General features: G+C 41.4%; 1 protein-coding gene across 1 annotated transcript in view; it reads left to right on the forward strand.

Moving 5' to 3' along the window:
- Positions 1–19,426, forward strand: part of CELSR3 (cadherin EGF LAG seven-pass G-type receptor 3) — a 171,699-nt gene that overhangs the window by 75,093 nt on the left and 77,180 nt on the right. The window contains exons 13-26 of the mRNA XM_069967922.1: positions 1,161–1,302; positions 1,583–1,703; positions 2,643–2,826; positions 9,036–9,137; positions 10,154–10,248; positions 10,828–11,037; positions 11,234–11,417; positions 12,700–12,849; positions 13,867–14,047; positions 14,396–14,563; positions 14,706–14,832; positions 17,030–17,236; positions 17,684–17,858; positions 17,984–18,096. Coding sequence (XP_069824023.1) covers positions 1,161–1,302; positions 1,583–1,703; positions 2,643–2,826; positions 9,036–9,137; positions 10,154–10,248; positions 10,828–11,037; positions 11,234–11,417; positions 12,700–12,849; positions 13,867–14,047; positions 14,396–14,563; positions 14,706–14,832; positions 17,030–17,236; positions 17,684–17,858; positions 17,984–18,096 — 2,159 coding nt within the window. The remainder of the gene's footprint in view (positions 1–1,160; positions 1,303–1,582; positions 1,704–2,642; positions 2,827–9,035; positions 9,138–10,153; positions 10,249–10,827; positions 11,038–11,233; positions 11,418–12,699; positions 12,850–13,866; positions 14,048–14,395; positions 14,564–14,705; positions 14,833–17,029; positions 17,237–17,683; positions 17,859–17,983; positions 18,097–19,426) is intronic.

A 19,426-nucleotide genomic window follows, 5' to 3' on the forward strand; every position in this document is an offset into this window, starting at 1 on the left:
AATGAATACGATTTATGTACAAGAATATTCCTTAAAGGAGAAGTCCGGCAAAAGTTTTTATTAAAGTATTGTATTGCCCCCCAAAAGTTATACAAGTCACCAATATGCACTTATTACGGGAAATGCTTATAAAGTGCTTTTTCCCTGCACTTACTACTGTATCAAGGCTTCACTTCCTGAATAAAATGGTGATGTCACGACCCCACTCCCAGAGCTGTGCGGGCTGTGGCTGCTGGAGAGGATGATGGCAGGGGGACACTGAGGGACACAGGGCACTGGAGGGACACTGTGCATCCCTCTGCCGTCATCTTCTCCAGCAGCCACAGCCCGCACAGCTCTGGGAGTCGGGTCGTGACATCACCATTTTATCCAGGAAGTGAAGCCTTGATGCAGTAGTAAGTGCAGGCAAAAAAAACACTTTATAAGCATTTCCCGTAATAAGTTTATATTGGTAATTTGTATAATGTTTGGGGGGTAATACAATACTTTAATAAAATTTTTCACCGGACTTCTTCTTTAAATACCTTTCCTGCACAAAGTCACACATTTAAGTATATAATGGTGCAGGCTTTGGAGCTGTTTCTATGTCGACTACAACACATATCAGCTGGAGACAGTCTGATCCTGACGGTTTAATCCCATGGTCATTTAATGTGTTTGAAGCAGTGATTTAATTTTTATAACGATCAGCATTTAGACGAAACGATATATCATTAGAAAAAAATGTTTTTCGATCCTTTTAAGATTGCTTAAGCCCATCTCACACATAGGGTGAATCTGTGAAAGACTGTTTAGGTGAAGCGATCTGCAAATTATCAGCAAACGACCAATCACGATTTGAGAACATGCTAAAAGATGACAATGAACGATTTCTCGCTCATCACTTGATTGTTTGCTGTGTTTACAAGAGACAATTATCGCTTAAGTGCGATCGTTATTGCGAAAATTCGAACGATAATCGCTCTGTGTAAACGAACCATAAGTGTCAGGTCTTTTAACCCTCATAAAGCTTTATCATTGTAAAGGTAAAAAGGTGATGAGTATTAAAACACACAGAAACAAAGTATCAAAAATACTAGTAAAATGAATACATAAAAACCTGGAGTAAACCAGAATGCTAGGTGCAGGGTGGTATAATGGGCTACTATTTGTCCACACAGGATTCCTAGGAGATAACTGTATAGACATTTGTCAGCTGAACCCCTGTGAAAATAAAGGAGTGTGCACTCATCGTCCTGACCATCCCCTGGGTTACACTTGTGAGTGCTCTGGGCACCATTTTGGAAGATATTGCGAGCACAGGTAAGCCCCCCCGCTTGCATCTCCGCCCATCCCATAGATTCCATTCTATGGTTGGGCAGATTCCACCGTCCACCCAAAAAATTGACCTGTCAATTCTTGCGGCGGACGGCGGATTTCGCCTGGGCATAGGATGGAGTCTATGGTACGGGCGGAGTTGCGCACAGCCGCTAGCGACAGAATCTGCAGCGGATTATCCACCTGGATTCTGTCGTGTTAACCCACTCTATATTATGATGTACACATTGCATACTTATGTGCTTCTTTCTGATTGTCCTTTCAGAATGGATCATCAGTGTCCTAAAGGCTGGTGGGGGAATCGGACCTGTGGACCGTGTAACTGTGATGGCAATAAGGGCTTTGATCCAAACTGCAATAAGACAACTGGACAGTGCCACTGCAAGGTAATAGGTGATGCAGGGCATTAAATGCAGTATTGTAGTATGTTCTGGTTATTACAAACATGTTCGCTGGAACTAGAATAACAGCTGCTTTCCTCCAGAAATAACACATGTCCACAGATTGTGTGCGGTATTACAGCTTAGCTTCACTGAGGCGAACAGGACAGAACTGCAATACCAGTTATAAGCCAGGGATAAGTCTTAAACTTTTAAAGGATGAAAATAACTATACAGAATCAGACTTGACTTGATAGAAATCGACCAGTACAGTGCTGGTGGAATTCCGCAAAACTGGTGGAATTCCGCAGCTAAACTCTCCGCCACCGAATCCTGCCAGCCTCCATGTCATACTGGCTGTCTATGGGAGGCTGGCGCGCCTCCTCTCACTGCGCTAAAGAATGGGCATGTCAATTCCACACAGCAGAGAGAGGCGGCTCACAAGCCTCCCATAGACATCCAGTATGACACGGAGGCTTGCAGCATTCCGCCAGTTGTGCTCCGTGTGAACTGGCCCTTATCCCTCTGGGTGCAGACCCCTGATCAGCTGCACCAGTATTTCCCAACCCTATTGGAAAACCATTACTCCATTGGAAAACCAGGTTCCCCTTGTATCCCCATCTGTCCCATCCCTTCTACTCTCCCATGCCCTGTGCTGACAGCCCATATACTTCCCATAGGGCTGCTTTGTCACACAGTGCTTTCAGCTCTGTCATTGTTGATAGAAGGGATAGAAGTTCCCTTTTGTAACCAGTGATTTGTAATCTGGAATCTACACTTGGGGAAAGAAACATGGTGCAATGTGAAAAGCTCCCTGGCCTTATATCAGTGATATACCCTGCCTTATTAGTAGGGACTGATGTTATATATAGCGTTATGGGTTCAGAAAAGTGTATTAATACTATCTGTCTGCTGTTATACTCATCATTTACTTTCACACTGCAGGAATATCATTATCGCCCTAAAGGCAGCGATATTTGTTTGCCTTGTGATTGTTACCCCATCGGATCCTCTTCAAGGTCATGTGATCTAGATACTGGACAGTGCTTTTGTAGACCTGGAGTGATTGGACGCCAGTGCAACAGCTGCGACAACCCGTTTGCCGAGGTCTCACCAAGTGGCTGTGAAGGTGAGATCCCTGTGATGTCAATGTATAGGAGAGGCAGGCGATATTCTGCTGGGATAGTTGTCTTCAGAACTAGCCACCAGGCAACACAGATCATCCAATGTTCTCTTGTTGTATCTCCCTGATAATTTTCTAATTGAGTTATTTTGAGTAGACTGTGTCCTGGATAAATCGAATTATCTGTAATTCAGTAAATAATAATCCTATAGAGAGATGATGTGGCTTCTTAATGTAATTATAGAGATACAATATATGCCGCATCACCTTATCATGCAGTCATGCTTGGCCTCATAGTTCATCAATCCTGGGAAAATGTTATGCACAAGATTACATAGAGAAGACTCATGTATTCCATAGCAGAGAAAGTCACCTGCAGCATCTACTGTATTAACCAGTGTAACCAAAATCATGTCAAACATATAAATAAAAAAACACTGTAAAGTGTGAATAAATTCTAATACCTACACTGGGTATGGTCAGTAGCTTTCATTTTAAACACCCAGCTTTTCACAGGTCTGCAGGGTAATTGTGCCAATTTATGGAGTGTTATTTATTGGAAAGAGGACCGTATTACACTGGCCCTTGGGCTGCTTTCACAAAACACAAGTGTAATATAGATGCATTTTTGCATCCTTATTAAGGCTATGTTCATACTACGTAAAAGTACATCCGTTGTTGCCATCGGCAACAACGGCCGTACTTTATGCGGAGTGGAACATTGCCTTATCTGCTATGGGATCCCGGCCGGAGCGTATACACATTGTATACGTTCCGCACGGGATCCCATGCAGACCCGCAAATAACTGACATGTCAGTTTTCTGTGGCCGCAATTCAGTGAATTGTAGCTGCAGAAAGACCTGTCAGTTCACACAATAAAGCGAGCGGCTCCGGCCGCTTGCTTCATTGTGTGCTGTGTGAAGTTCTAGTGCGAGCGCGCTGATGCGCCCCCATCAGAACAGTGCGGATGGAAAGATCATCCGGGCTGATCTTTACGTAGTGTGAACATAACCTAAAGCTGCAAATCCAGCATGAGGCCCCTCTCACACATCAGTATTATACTGTCCAAAATGATGGATGCGTAATTGCAGACAGTACAGTACCCATTGATGCCACCGGATCTTTGAAAGGGTCATGATCCTTGCTGCAAAAAATACTGGTAAGTCATTATACTGCCCGTAGCTGCAGCACGGATCACCTATTCTCTATTAATAAGTAAGTGCGCATGCGGACATGCACATCCGTAGTGCTCTCTGTAGCTGTAGGTCTGCGGCTGCCGACAGCTCTATGGATGTGTGAATGTGGCCTAACTATGAGTCCCGAACTGACATCTGTCAACTTATGTCGTCAGATCCATTGTCAGGCCAGGACTTGAGACTATAATACAGATGCAAATTTGCATCTATATATTATACTTGTGTCATGTCAAACCAACCTAAAGGTCATATTACACGGCACAATTTTGCAAGGGAAGCTAGCACCAACTTATCAGTTCACCCGTCGCCCCCCCCCCCCCTTCCCCCCATTCTCCGCTTGCTGAGCTATTGTACACACAGACAGCGAGCGGGGAGGATTGGGAGGAGCCACTGGAACAATCACCAGATCGTTCGGTTAGCCCATTGAAATCAGCAGTGGTCTGCTGCAGCCGCTCCTGTTACACAGAGCTACGCACAGCAGATTGTCACTAACATAATCGTGCTCTTTCAGCATGTTCAAAGACCACAATCAGCCCACATCATGCATGTCGGCTGATTGTTGTCTTTCAATATGTGCTATTACACTAAACAATTATCGTTTATCGTCCAGTGCACCTTAATGTAACATTACATCATATACTTATCTACAGCTTCGCCTGGAAAAGAGCAACTTTTTACAGATTGGAGTGTGTCGCAGTGTGCATGATAGGGGACCGATAAAAGATACCTTAAATAAAACATGCGGATTGTCCATGGTATATGGGGGCCTCAGAGTGTATTTGATAGTTTAAAATAGGTGAACACAGGTTAAGAGTTTACAGTCTTTGGCATTTGCTCCTTACACTTATAGAAGTAGCAGGGCCGGCGTTAGGGGGGGGCAAACAAGGCAAATGCCCAGGGCCCCCATCCCCAGGGGGCCCCCTGCAGCTTCAGGGGCAGTTTGTCGTCATAAACCTCGCTCAAGCTTGCTGCTGGAAGAGGTTTACGCTGCCCTGCGCTTCCTTTAGAAATCCCCCTCCCCTTTACCTCAGCTCGAGCCTGCACTTGTCACATGTCGGGACAGCAGGGAGGGAAGAGATGTGTGCAGCTGCTATGCGGCTCCCTGACCACTTCCTGTCCCGTGTATGAGGCTGATCTGTCAACCCCCCTGTACTCTGCTCCTTCATGAAGGGTGAGATTAGTTATGTATAAGGTGTCTGTCTGTCTATCTATATATCTCCTATATATCTCCTATCTATCTATCTATCTATCTATCTATCTATCTATCTATCTATCTATCTATCTCCTATCTATCTATCTATCTATCTATCTATCTATCTATCTATCTATCTATCTCCTATCTATCTATCTATCTATCTATCTATCTATCTATCTCCTATCTATCTATCTATCTCCTATCTATCTATCTATCTATCTATCTATCTATCTATCTCCTATCTATCTATATCCTATCTATCTATCTATCTATCTATCTATCTATCTATCTATCTATATCCTATCTATCTATCTATCTATCTCCTATCTATCTATCTATCTATCTATCTATCTATCTATCTATATCCTATCTATCTATCTATCTATCTATCTATCTATCTATCTATCTATATCCTATCTATCTATCTCCTATCTATCTATCTATCTATCTATCTATCTATCTATCTATCTATCTATCTATATCCTATCTATCTATCTATCTATCTATCTATCTATCTATCTATCTATCATCTATCTCCTATCTATCTATCTATCTCCTATCTATCTATCTATCTATCTATCTATCTATCTATCTATCTATATCCTATCTATCTATCTATCTATCTATCTATCTATCTATCTATATCCTATCTATCTATCTATCTATCTATCTATCTATCTATCTATCTATCTATATCCTATCTATCTATCTATCTCCTATCTATCTATCTATCTATCTATCTATCTATCTATCTATCTATATCCTATCTATCTATCTATCTATCTATCTATATCCTATCTATCTATCTATATCCTATCTATCTATCTCCTATCTATCTATCTATCTATCTATCTATCTATCTATCTATCTATATCCTATCTATCTATCTATATCCTATCTATCTATCTATCTATCTATCTATCTATATCCTATCTATCTATCTATCTATCTATCATCTATCTATCTATAGATGAGAAAAGTCCACATTGAAGGACTGAAACGTCGCTACCACTGTTCCGAGTTTTCTTTATGAAATAAATTATCCACAATTTTTTTCACAAGACTGGTGTGCTGCAGTTATATTGGTTCTGCTATCTACTGACACCGTTGGATCAAGGTGATACCGCTGGCACCCAGCATCCATTTAAACTCTGAGTGCCGCACTTCTTTGAACAGTCTATCTATCTATCTATCTATCTATCTATCTATCTATCTATCTATCTATCTATCTAATGTGAACATTGTGTTATGTATGTGTGCACTGTCTCGTATACACATGTGTGGTATGTGTCTATAAAAGTGTGTGGCTGTGTATATGTATATATTTCTATTTTTTTATTTTATTTTATGTGTATTAAAGAGAACCTATCCCCCCCCATCTAGCCCCTGCAGCTATACATACAGTATATTAGGGCTGGTAGTACATCATCTCCACCATCTAAGCCCCTGCTGAGGACCACCAACAAGCCTGGTTAAAGGGGTTATCCAGCGGTACAAAAACATGGGCACTTTTCCCCCTACTGTTGTCTCCGATTCAGGTGCGGTTTGCAATTAAGCTCCATTTACTTCAGTGGAACTGAGTTTCAAAACCCCACCCAAACTGGAGAAAACAGTAGGAGGAAAGCGGCCATGTTTTTGTAGCGCTGGATAACCCCTTTAAGTATGATTCACATACGGTGTGGGAGATGTAGAAAGTAAATTTATGGGGGACTTGTGTAACAGTCAAAGGGAGTACTTTTGTGTTTGCAAACAGCACTACCAGCCCTATTACACTATGTGTATACCTGCAGGGGCTAGCTGGTGGTGATGCTATTGTGCAACAAGCCCTATTACACTGTATGTATAGCCGCAGAGGCTATTCGGCTGTGATTAGTTCCCTTTAGGGTACATTAACACGTACAGACTTGCAGCGGAAATCTCGCAGCGAGATCCGATACGAGACAAGATCCTGGCAGGTCCCAGTACTACATACTCGCAGCGGTCTTTCAGACGGCTGCGAGTATGTAATGCAGACGCCCCCTTAACCCCTTCTGCTGCCGCTTGGTTCCCACTCCGCTCTCGGTATATAAATTACCTCTCTCCTTGCTGCACGGGGTCCCGGCGTCCTGCTCTACCGTCTGGCCAATCAGTGTGTTGCTGAGCCGCAGCCACTGATTGGCTGGGCGTCAGAGCAGGAAGCCGGGACCCTGTGCAGCAAGGAGAGGTAATGTATATACAGAGAGCGGGGGAGCCGAATGGCAGCAGAAGGGGTTAAGGGGCAGCTGTATTACATACTCGCAGCCGTCTTTCAGATCGCTTTGAGTATGTAGTACTGGAACCTGCCAGGATCTTGACTTGTAGCGGATCTTGCAGCGAGATTTCCGCTGCGAGTCGGTACGTGTGAACCCACCTTAGGATGCATTCACATGTACAGGATCTGCAGCAGATTTGATGGAGCAGAATTGAAGCTGCAGATTTGCTTTCAATCTGCAACTTCAAATCTGTGCCATCAAATCTGCTGCAGATCCTGTACATGTGAACACACCCTTAAAGAGATTATGCTGCTGCACATGTGATGCTAAGCAGTTACTGTGCACATCTCTATTAAAGGGGTATTCCAGATACAGAACTTTTAAAATGATGCTAGGGACGACCTGAAAAAAAACTAAAAACTTAGGGCCCTATTACATCAAGTGATTATCGGCCGTATTTCAGAGTTTAGTAGAACTGGTCAATTGGTCTTAGTATCATGCAGTTTATTCAGATCAGTATACAGGTAATGTTCAGTCACTACATAGGGGTAATATTTGGTCATATTATGTTCACACGCCATCATCTTTGGCCCTTTAGCAGCTAGTTATTTTGAGTAAAAAAAAACACGTCCGTTTCCTTGATGGCTGCCCTAAAAGACGGCGATTAAAAGGCCAAAATTGACAGTGTGTGATGTGTTTTCAGGAGTTATATATAAGTGTTGTATAATAGCATAGATTTTTTTTTTCCGTTTCATTTGCTGTTTCTTCATTTGATTTCATAATTTGTACTGAACAATTGGAGTAAAAAAAAGGCATAGAAACATGGCAGCCAAAAAACACACCACTTGAGTGTAGCATTATTTTGCAATTACACAACTAAAGCAGTGTTGTTTGGCCCTGATGCATAGAAAGATTTTGTGTAGGGGACTTGTGTTCTTGATCTTTTAAAACCCCAGCAATTGCCCCGCCACTTTCTGATTCAACTGTCACTATATTGTGGTACAATATCTAAGCATCTAGGGGCCCACTTTATATTTTTGCCCAGGGCCACATCTGGCCTAAAACCGGCCCTGAGAAGTAGAAGACATTGGTGATCACCATTCTAGACAGAGTTCTTTTCAGGGGTGAGATGAGAACATTTTTGTCCTTCCGCTATTAATCAAATTGCATTGATGTCCGTGTGCACTGTGCAATGCTTCCTTTCCCCTGCAGCGTAACAAAAACCTAGGTAATCCATACGAATGTAGGAGAATAAGAGAAAAGAGTTACCTCACCGGAGACCTTCTCTGTACTAAACAAAATAGAGAATCCCGCAAATAACAGCCCTCATTCTGGAGGACTGCCACAGTTATAAATTACATGGATACATTGATTTCATTGAGAGCTGTGTAACGCTGCATTTACCCAGCATTGAAGCAGTGTCCTTGGCAATACCTGCTGATCACTGGGAAACCCACTTAATAGGAAGGGGTTGTCCACAGTGATGCCAGGTGTGTGAAGTAAATAATAGTAATAATAGACGTCTAATCTTATTGTGTGAGTTGCTGGGAGCTGCAGTTTTGTGTCCTCAACAATGTCCTTCTGTTTTGCAGTTATTTATGACGGATGTCCAAAAACATTAACTTCAGGCGTTTGGTGGCCCAGGACGAAGTTTGGCCTTCCGACTGCTGTCCCCTGCCCAAAAGGCTCCCTAGGTGAGTAATATAATATGACTAAGCTGGAATGGATGCTACAAGCTGTCATCTCATCACCCACAAGCAGACTGCCACCCCAACAAGTATGCTCTCATCAGACAGATTGCTCCAAATTAGCAGCACTCCAAATATTTCCAGAATTATGCCAAGTGCTTAGCTGAGAATCATTAAACATTGCCGATAGCTGCCCACCTTGTTTATACCCTGCCTGTCACTCGGCTGTCAGGGAGCTGGAGAAGAGCCTTGTGGCTTATCAGTGTTCAGATGTATGAGACGCCAGGTAACAAGCTTTGCACTTTTTAACCATCTTAAACCTCCTAATATATATATATATATATATATATATATATATATATATATATATATATAGGATACTGGTTCTTTAAAAACCCAATCAGATAGCCTTATTTATTATAGGGTTATTTAGGAAAAATTGACTAATTATCATCAAGCTACAGTTTCAAACCACACATATTATTGCAATTTTGAGTATCCTCCACGCTGTTTTATTGTATGAATGCAAAGCATATCCATCTGACACATCAATCAGTATGTTTCTTTGGTGAGTTTTTTACATGCTTATTGTATATTTGAAGTGAGAGAAGCTGTGCTATGCCTGTACTGTGTGTACACTCAGGGATATAATGTGGTTTAATGATATAATTCCCTTCCTTGTTTTATCCCATGCCACATGCCCCTTTTTCTTTTTATCATGCAGGTGTAAGGGGCTCAGGTGAGGATTTTGAGTTGACCCATTGGACCTTTGACCCATTCCCTTGCCTGCTTTATGTGATTTGACTCCCCACTGTTATCCTTTGTTTCCAGTCCCTCTGCTTGACCTGTTGTTTTTGCAACTTGAAGCGCTTATTACTGATCCCAGCTGCCTGCACCAAGTCTGTAATAAACTGCTGCAAGCCCAATGCAAGATGGTGCCTGGAATGCCGCTTGCTGTATGTTGCTTCCCATGTAATTCTGTTCCTAATGTCACTCAATTATAATGTATATCTTACTAACAGGAGCCGCTATACGACACTGTGATGATGTGAGGGGTTGGATTGAACCTGACCTGTTTAACTGCACGTCACCGGCGTTCACAGACCTATCTACATTGGTAAGGATGCAAACATTATACTATGCTGTGTTTACAAAGAAGACCCTAGTTGTCTGATCTTGTAGTTTGTCTATTGCTCTCTCTTATCAGCCAGAAGAATGGGGGTTTAATAGTTATTTTTCCATAACATTAGTTTTATGGAGAGCCATTAAAGGGCTTAATAGGTAATAAATGCTAGAACGCTGGGGGGGGGGGGGGGGGGGCTGACCATTGGTTCCTGTGTGCCCTGTTTAACGCAAGCAGTGATTGAGCATGGGAGATTACTCCATTAAAGTTTATGGATTCTATGTAGATATCAAGTGATGTACTCAGCTCTGTCCATCAGTCCCATAAATTTTGAATGGATCAGCATTGCTTATGCTGGATTGCAGCTCCATTTAAATAGGAGACACTGGACCACCATTCTACTAATTATTGGATTCCCTAGTGGTTGATTCCCCCACTGATCTAGCAGTAATCCCGCATCCAGTGAATAGGTAATAATGTATCTGCAGCTCTGACTCTCTCTGAATCTTTAATGCTACCCTGCCCTTATCTTTTTGTGTCTCAAAAATCATCTTTCTTGTCTTCCCCCCACAGTTGGACAGTTTGGAGAGAAACGAGACTGAACTGAATACTATTGAGTCCAAGAAACTGTCTCTGCGCCTCCGCTCTGTGACAGACTACATGGACCAGTATTTCGGGAATGACGTCCATATAACCTACCGCTTGCTGTCTCTGCTCATGCAATTTGAGAACAGACAGGAAGGTTTTGGACTAACAGCTACACAAGATGCCCAGTTTACAGAGGTAAGATGGTTTTATGGCTTATCAGTGGATTTGTCCATGTTATGCACGGGTGAGAGACATCCGTTGTACCTTCATCTTCCATTACTTGGCCTTACATTCAGCCGTCAGAATGTTGATAGTAGCTATGGATGTGACTGCAGTATTAGGGATACTGGAATTCCACATAATAACCCTCATTTTATTTTTCCTTTCCTAGAACCTTTTCCAGACAGGAAGTTCCATCTTAACTTTGAGTAACAAGGAACATTGGGAAATGCTGGTGCAGAATGAGCGTGGCAGTGCAGGGCTCATGGACCTGTTCCAACAATATAGCAGCACCCTGGCCAAGAACATGAAGCTTACCTATCTAAACCCGGTTGGCCTGGTGACTCCTAACATTAGTAAGTGCAAATAGTGTGAAAGAATTATGTGTAATATCATTGTAAGGAATCCAGCTGTAAACAAGCAGTATTGTATAGCATGTACTTAACTGTATCTCATTCCTGCTAGTCCCCTTTCTTTCCATCTGACATCCTATTGCTTTCACAGGTTTAATATAGCATATTATGAAATAGTTGTCTGCCTTGAACATTCACATTTTGTTATAAGGTTCCCCGGTGATAAGCTGATCACTACTGCTGGGGCCCTCAGTGATCGTACAGGCCGTGCTGAGCTGCATCTTTCTGTTTGGCTTCCAGCACTGAGCCCTGGGCATGGAGGAGAGATGTGACTTGCATGCTGCAGCTCAGCCTGACCTTTACATCCTTCATGCTTAAAAGGAAAACATCAACGTTACAAACAACCACCAGTTACGAGACAGGGATCATTTGCTTTCTCTCCCTATCAACTGTCTGCCTATGTCTGCAGCTTGGAGTATGACATCGAGCTGACATATTTCTTTTGAGTTTTCCTACAGCACCCCACAGGAGAAAAGGAATATTGCATAACACAACTCTCATTGAGATAAATAGATGGTCCATGTAATGCGCTGACACGCTGGATGTACAGAGCAAGAGACCCTCTTTGTAGCCTCATCCCTTTCTAACTACTAAGCTAGGGTCATCCATTGTATACCCTTGTCTGTTTCATATCATATCATATCATATTTATCTTATCATTTTTTGAAATATGTTTTTCTGAATCAGATGACCCCTATAATGATAATAATTACAGCAGATAGTAAATTAGGCGAGCCAGTCTGGTCAGTCTTCTTGTAGTGTTTACAGAAACTCTCCCCAAAGTTTATTACATAAATCCTTTGGGTAAGTGGTAAAAAGAAAAAGTTCCTTTATTGTTCATCTTAGCAAGTTAGCAGTGAGCATCCATGACTGTATATCTGACCTTTTACTGGCATTCTTGGGAGATTATTTGATTTGGAATACAACCTAAAATAAGAAAGTTTATTAAGTTCCATGGTTACTGGCAAGGAAGGTGCCTATCTCTGTATCCCAGGTGCTGGAGGAAACTGCTGAGTGGCATAAATGCCAGTATTTTCAGCCATTCGCTTAGAGGAGGAAGTAATGTGAATTAAATGTGATTAGTTCCGTTTCTTGGCTGCCTGAGCCATGCTCTAGTGTCTGGAGATATTGTGGCTTTGCAATTATTGCTAGACATTTATCACAAACTCAACCAGATTGTGAAGCGAAGCTCATGAGACTCTGCTTCTGCCTTTCCTTGTGACAGTTGTTAATATCGAGCGAGTGGATAATCAGATCTCGCCAAGAAGACATTTTCCAGGGTATCACAGCAGTCTCTTCCGAGGTCAGATTTCCTGGGATCCTCATACTCATGTTGTGCTGCCGGACCCAATCTTAAAGCCGCCTAAGCCAGAAGGTAATGTGACCTCCATGTATATTACACACTTTAATAACTACCATTATACATATATATTTTGCTCAGTACTTGCTGATGCACTAGAGGAGATTTCTGCTCAGACTGTATAAAAAGTAGGGATAATGCTGCCGATTTTGTTTAGGGACTTACTGACTGTCCTCATTACCCCCATACCCGGACTGCCACTCCATTACAGGTTTGACACCTCACCACTGTATAAGCATTGTATTGTGTGATCGGCACAAATATAGGACATTGTTTTATTATCAGCATTGGTACAATGGTATTGCTACTCTATAGTAGGCTTATGATGAATTGTGGTCAACACTTGGTGTTGTATGACTCTTTCTTTGTGTTTTTTGTGTTTGCTATTTTATTGGTATTTGTTAAAGATTAAATGGGACATTTACTATTGAGTATAAAACGTGCAATTTTTTTTACAGAGTATTCTTACCCAGAAGAATAGGACTAATTTCACTAAACTTTTCATAAATTTGTGAATAAAATATTTTTAGAATATTTGCAAAAAAATTTGCAGTCAAATTCACCTGGTACTGACCAGACGTCGGCATTGACCACTTTGTGCGACTTTTTAAAAAGTTGCAAATGGGCGGTAATCCCGCATTATGCAAATTTTTGAGTGAATACTCAAAACAGGTAGATTTTTTTATTTTTTTTTAAGTTGCATTTAAAAAATATTTGCCCATCAAATGTAGGTTGATAAATAGAACTTTGACCAAAAATGAGTGGAATCCAATTAGTCACCTAAAAATAGGTGCAAAGCCCTTAATAAATGTCCTCCTTGGTTTAATGTGGGGGATACCTATCTGATTGTTACTAATTTACTCTACTCCAGTTGGTATTTGACGCACAGACTCACTCACTAGTTGTGCTTCTCTGTTTATGAATTACCTTTATGGGATGCAGATGGCCTGCCATACAAGAATATATTCCATATGTTCTATATGTGAGCTAAAAAGGAACTTACAAGTAACAGAATGTATATTGTTTTTATAGCGCCACCCACAGTTGCGCCATCTCCAACCAGCCCCGAGACCAACATAACCACAGCTGTACCCCCACCAAAGAGAGTCATCCCAGAACCAGAACCTGCGCCTAACATACTCATTCTCATTATTTACCGCACCTTGGGGGCCCTGTTGCCTGCACGTTACAACACAGAGAAAAGAAGTCTCAGGTGAGCCTCAATGTGTTTGTCTAATTTGAGCTATCCAAAAAATGATAGAAAAAGTTACAGCCATGTATGTTTTTGCTGCTCCCTGCATTGGCTCATGCTTTTGAATCTTGCAGAATTACATGATACTCGGAAATGGAGTGAATTGGGTCACTAGTAGAGTACATTTGGTCCACTGAACTTAATAGGTTCCGCTTTGGTATACAGCATTATATGTCAGTATACCATTCTGCTGGGATTCCAACATATGAGAACAAATGTGGTCATACCTTAACTCTTTCCTTCCTGGCATGCCACATGTTGCAGATCACATTATAAATTGCATACTAAATTTGATTTTGTTTTTTTAAGGATCCCTAAGAATCCGGTGATGAATACTCCCATTGTGAGTGTGTCCATTCTCAGAGACCAGTCCTTTATCCATGGGGAACTGAAGGAGCCACTGATAATAGACTTTCAACTGCTGGAAACAGTGAACAGAAGCAAACCTGTCTGTGTACAGTGGAATCACACAACCCAGTATGTCTTTCTCTCTGTATATTAGATATGCAATAGATTGATAGACAGACAGACGCAGAGTAGATAGGTATCATGTGCAGTGAAATTACATAGATAGATAGACACATGCATCAACATTCTTCTTTGTATCTTATATTTGCAGAATAGACCAACCTGGTAGCTGGACAGCTAAGGACTGTGAGCTGATCTTTAGGAATACTACACATGTGCGCTGCCAGTGCTCCCAGTTTGGCAGTTTTGGAGTCCTTATGGATGGGTCCCATCGGGAGGTAATATAACATTTCTGCTGTTTCTACATTACATCACCAGAGTGCGGTTTATAAAGCATTACTAGGGTTGGCAGACCCAGCACAGACTGGAGTGTTACCTGGGTGAAGTTTGTATGCACTCTGTGGTGTAATGTGGGCTTCCTCTCTTTGCTCTGAGTTTATACATACACATATGCTTTCTATTATGGAAAGAATCTATAGGAAACTATAGGATGGATAGACATGTTAATGATATGCAAATGATGAAAAGATGGAAACAAAATATGCACAACATATTGATTTATTTAGTATCAAGTAAAAGAGCCATGTGCGGAAGTACACGTACTTACATGCCTTTGACGTACTGATGAGATTATCAAAGGGTACCTCTCATTTTAAAAAGTCATCCGGTTCCAGGCTTGAGGTATCATTTATTGGTTGTCTGAGGTATGTTCTGCCACGCTAAATACACTTGGACACTTGATATGCAAATCATCAAGATCTGCTGCTGGCAGCTTGCAACCAATGACATCCCAAATGTACTTAAAGGGAGACAAGTCTGTGGGCCATGGTAGCACATTTATGCCACATAGGCTGCTCACAGCAGCACAAGTAACATGCTTCCTGAGAAATAGCTGCACCACTGGCTCCACCACCAAATCAATGTACACGGTTAGTGTACCTGGAACAAAGACTAGGCTATTATACATTATGCAAACCCACTTCCTATTAAAACACAACGCGTTTCGAAGTCGTGCTGACCTCTTTCTCAAGTGTATAACGAAAGAATGTTTTTCAAGATCTATAAAAAGGGTGGTTTGCACATGCCCAGTAGCAGCCAAAATACAGGTGATGTCTAATTACATACATAATACCTCCCAGCAGGGAGTAGATCAAGTTGCAAGTAAACCTGTTTTAACTTAGTACATAAAACACTTCTACAAAAAGGGAATAAACAGCAAGCAGACCCAAGAATATAAATATAAATATAAGAAAAAAGTTATAAATTTTTTTTACATATAAACAAAATTTGAGATAACAATAATAAAAGCCTATCTTGTGTTCTCAATCGTTTCATTTAATCCCTGCGGTGTAAGAGTAGCTAATTTAAAAATCCAAAAGGATTCCCGATTTATCAGTTGTCTATATCTGTTTGGGTGATTTTCTGGGATTTGTTCTAATATAGTAAGGGTTAAGTCAGTAGGATTATTCTGGTGATAGTTTGAAAAGTGTTTGGATATACTATGAAGAAGGAAAGCTTTTTTTATATTAGACCTATGTTTATTCATCCGTGACCGCACTGTCTGAACAGTGCGGCCCACGTACTGCAGTCCACAACTACATTCCAATAGATATATAACGAACTGTGTCGCACAATTAAGTTTACTACGAATAAAATATAATTCCCCTGTGGTATTACGAATAAAATATATATATTCTATATATTTTATTCTTTATGGAATTGCCCATGTGGTCTCCAGAACAATCTCTTGCTATCACTGCATCTGAGACACAGGACTCATCACTGAAGAGTATAGACCTCTTTCTCTTCACTATGATAGCCATTGAGAATGGTAACGTGGTCAATGGATACCTGTATCTGGATGTTTAGCCCAGTAACATGCAAGTGCCTTCTGATTGTATAGAAACTGTTCAACACCCTAGGCTTGGTACTGTATGTGACATGCAGTTTCACTTGGATTATAGAATAAATCACTAAGCACCATGCTTCTAATCTGGCAATCCGTCCATGCAGAGGATTGCCTCTGTGCACCTCGAGCTGTCATTCCATCTTGGCCTACTCCTATAGTTACCTGCAGGAGAGATAAACCAAGGTTTCTCTGTTCAATGATTCTGTCCACCACAGTTTGTAACAGGCATGATGATGAACAGAAAGCATCACTCAGTAAGACTGTACCAATATCTTTAGTTTATATGGCTGAAAAATAGCTTGTTTTTATACTAGTGAAGCCCCAACCACATGCCACAGATTGTAGCTAGATGCATGAAAATGTGGTCATTTCCACATCTTAGTGATATCTGCCCCTTCTTTGATTTGCTTAACTTTACGGCTTATCCTTCTTGTGTTTTCGTTTACACCAGTGAGTACATAGATTTTATTTTGTGTATATCCTATGGTTGTATATGGCCAAGAAGCTTCTCTGTGACTTAATATAGTCTTTAAATGTACAATGTGATCTTCTTTTTGATGAAACAGCGAATGGAGGGAGATCTGGAGACTTTGGCAATTGTCTCTTACACCTGTCTGTCCATCTCACTGGTGGCTCTTCTGTCAACCTTTGCAATCCTCACATCTCTGAAGGGGATGAAATCCAACACCCGAGGAATCCACTCTAACATTGCATCTGCCCTTTTCTTCTCTGAGCTTGTGTTTTTATTGGGCAATAACAGCACAGAAAATGAGGTAAGAAAAAGAGATTAGTCTGTTGGATGTGTTAGATCATGTGGATAAATCTTTGACTGATGGGGGTCTCACCTCTGGTCCACTCCCCACCCATTGGTACATGTAAACCCCCAACCCTGTTCCACCAGCTGAGACAGCCACTGTATCTCAAAGAGGTTGAATGGAGTGGTAGCCACCATGCTTAGTTGGTTCCACATATATGACCTCTGAGTTTTCGTCTTCTTGAAAACTGGGTTGCAAGTAATATGGTCTGCATTAGAATTCTCGTAGGGGCTGTCACTCAGTTTCCCCAGATTCCTAAATGACAATTCTACAATTGATAAAAGCCAAGTGATACTGTGGTAGCTTTAACAACAGCCACCCAGCTTTCTCAGATTTAGACAGAAGAGCATGACTCTGTAGACACCATAGTAAATGACTTGTGCTGTTCCCTTGTCTTTTTCTCAGTTCCTCTGCACTGTGATCGCCATCCTGCTCCATTATTTCTTCCTGTCCACATTTGCCTGGCTATTTGTGGATGGTCTCCATATTTACCGTATGCAGACGGAAGTCAGGAACATTAACTACGGAGCCATGAGGTTTTACCATGCCATTGGTTGGGGCGTTCCAGCTATTATTACCGGTATGTATCTTATAATGTGAGCGCCGATGATAGGGGATGAAGGGCCACACTTTTCAGCCTTGGAATTGTTGCTCGCTGAACACCATACTCCTATCACAAGTCATAAGAAATGTCTTTCTTCCTAGGTTTGGCAGTGGGACTTGACCCTGAAGGATTTGGAAACCCAGACTTTTGCTGGATCTCAATCCATGATAAACTCGTGTGGAGTTTTGCTGGACCCATCGCTATTGTTATTGTGGTGAATATTCCTCCATTAAAAATAGACATGCGAGGATGATCATTTACAGTTGTTTCCATTTTCAGTTTTTCCCATCATTCAAATACATTGTTTCATCTCCATGGTATACTGTGATTTGATTCTGGAAGTTAAACAAACCAGTATATAAACAGGAATCTAAAGGATATGCTCCAGTCTTTCTTAATGATACAGGTAACAGTAAAGTATACTTATATGTAGAAGGATTTACAGCAGCTGATTGTCAGATGAAGCTTATATAAAACTTGGAAATCGGTCACTGATTCCCACAGCATGTTCATATCCTAAAATACTCTGTGCTGCCAGGGACTATCTGTTTGGTAACTTTTACCTGTCTCCAATACCCTCCCTATTTAAAGAGAACCTGTCAGCAATTTTATGCTGCCTGAACCAAAGGTGTGAGCAGCATGAAACTTCTGACAGGTTCTCTGTAATGTCACTGTCGATGTTACATGCAGCCCTGTCTACATGAACATTCTAACGTATGTGGACAAATCACGGCCTCTTTCAAGAAGTACACACTCCCCTACCGAAAAAACCAACTGCTAGAGATTAGAGAACCTTAAAGGGAAACTCCAGGTAGAGATAAAAAAATGAAACTTCTGCAGAAGCATAAAGCATTACTTATCTATCTATTCCATTTTTGAAACTACCAAAAATCCATTTGTTTGGGGGGGTTTTGTTTCTTTCTGGTTTATCAGTTGTACACAGTACTACAGGTTCCAGAATGCAATGCTTTCCCTCAGCTGTTCATCACAGTCCTCCACCCTGCCTATTCCCCGCCCAAAACTGTTGCAGAACATCTAGGCTGTGTTCACACATTTCAGTTCATTGTGTTACTGAATTATTTGCAGTAATTTATGATTTCATTGTGGTCCCACCCACACAGCACCCTGTATTCTCTACCTGTAACACCACACAGCATGCTGTATTCTCTACCTGTAACACCACACAGCACGCTGTATTCTCTACCTGTAACACCACACAGCACACTGTATTCTCTACCTGTAACACCACACAGCACGCTGTATTCTCTACCTGTAACACCACACAGCACACTGTATTCTCTACCTGTAACACCACACAGCACACAGTTACTACCTGTAACACCACACAGCACACTGTATTCTCTACATATAATACCACACAGCACCCTGTATTCTCTACCTGTAACACCACACAGCATGCTGTATTCTCTACCTGTAACACCACACAGCGCTGTATTCTCTACCTGTACCAACACACAGCAAACTGTATTCTCTTCCTGTAACACCACACAGCACACTGTATTCTCTACCTGTAACACCACACA

Source organism: Dendropsophus ebraccatus, chromosome 4, assembly GCF_027789765.1.
Source record: "Dendropsophus ebraccatus isolate aDenEbr1 chromosome 4, aDenEbr1.pat, whole genome shotgun sequence".
Classification (NCBI taxonomy): Eukaryota; Metazoa; Chordata; class Amphibia; order Anura; family Hylidae; genus Dendropsophus; species Dendropsophus ebraccatus.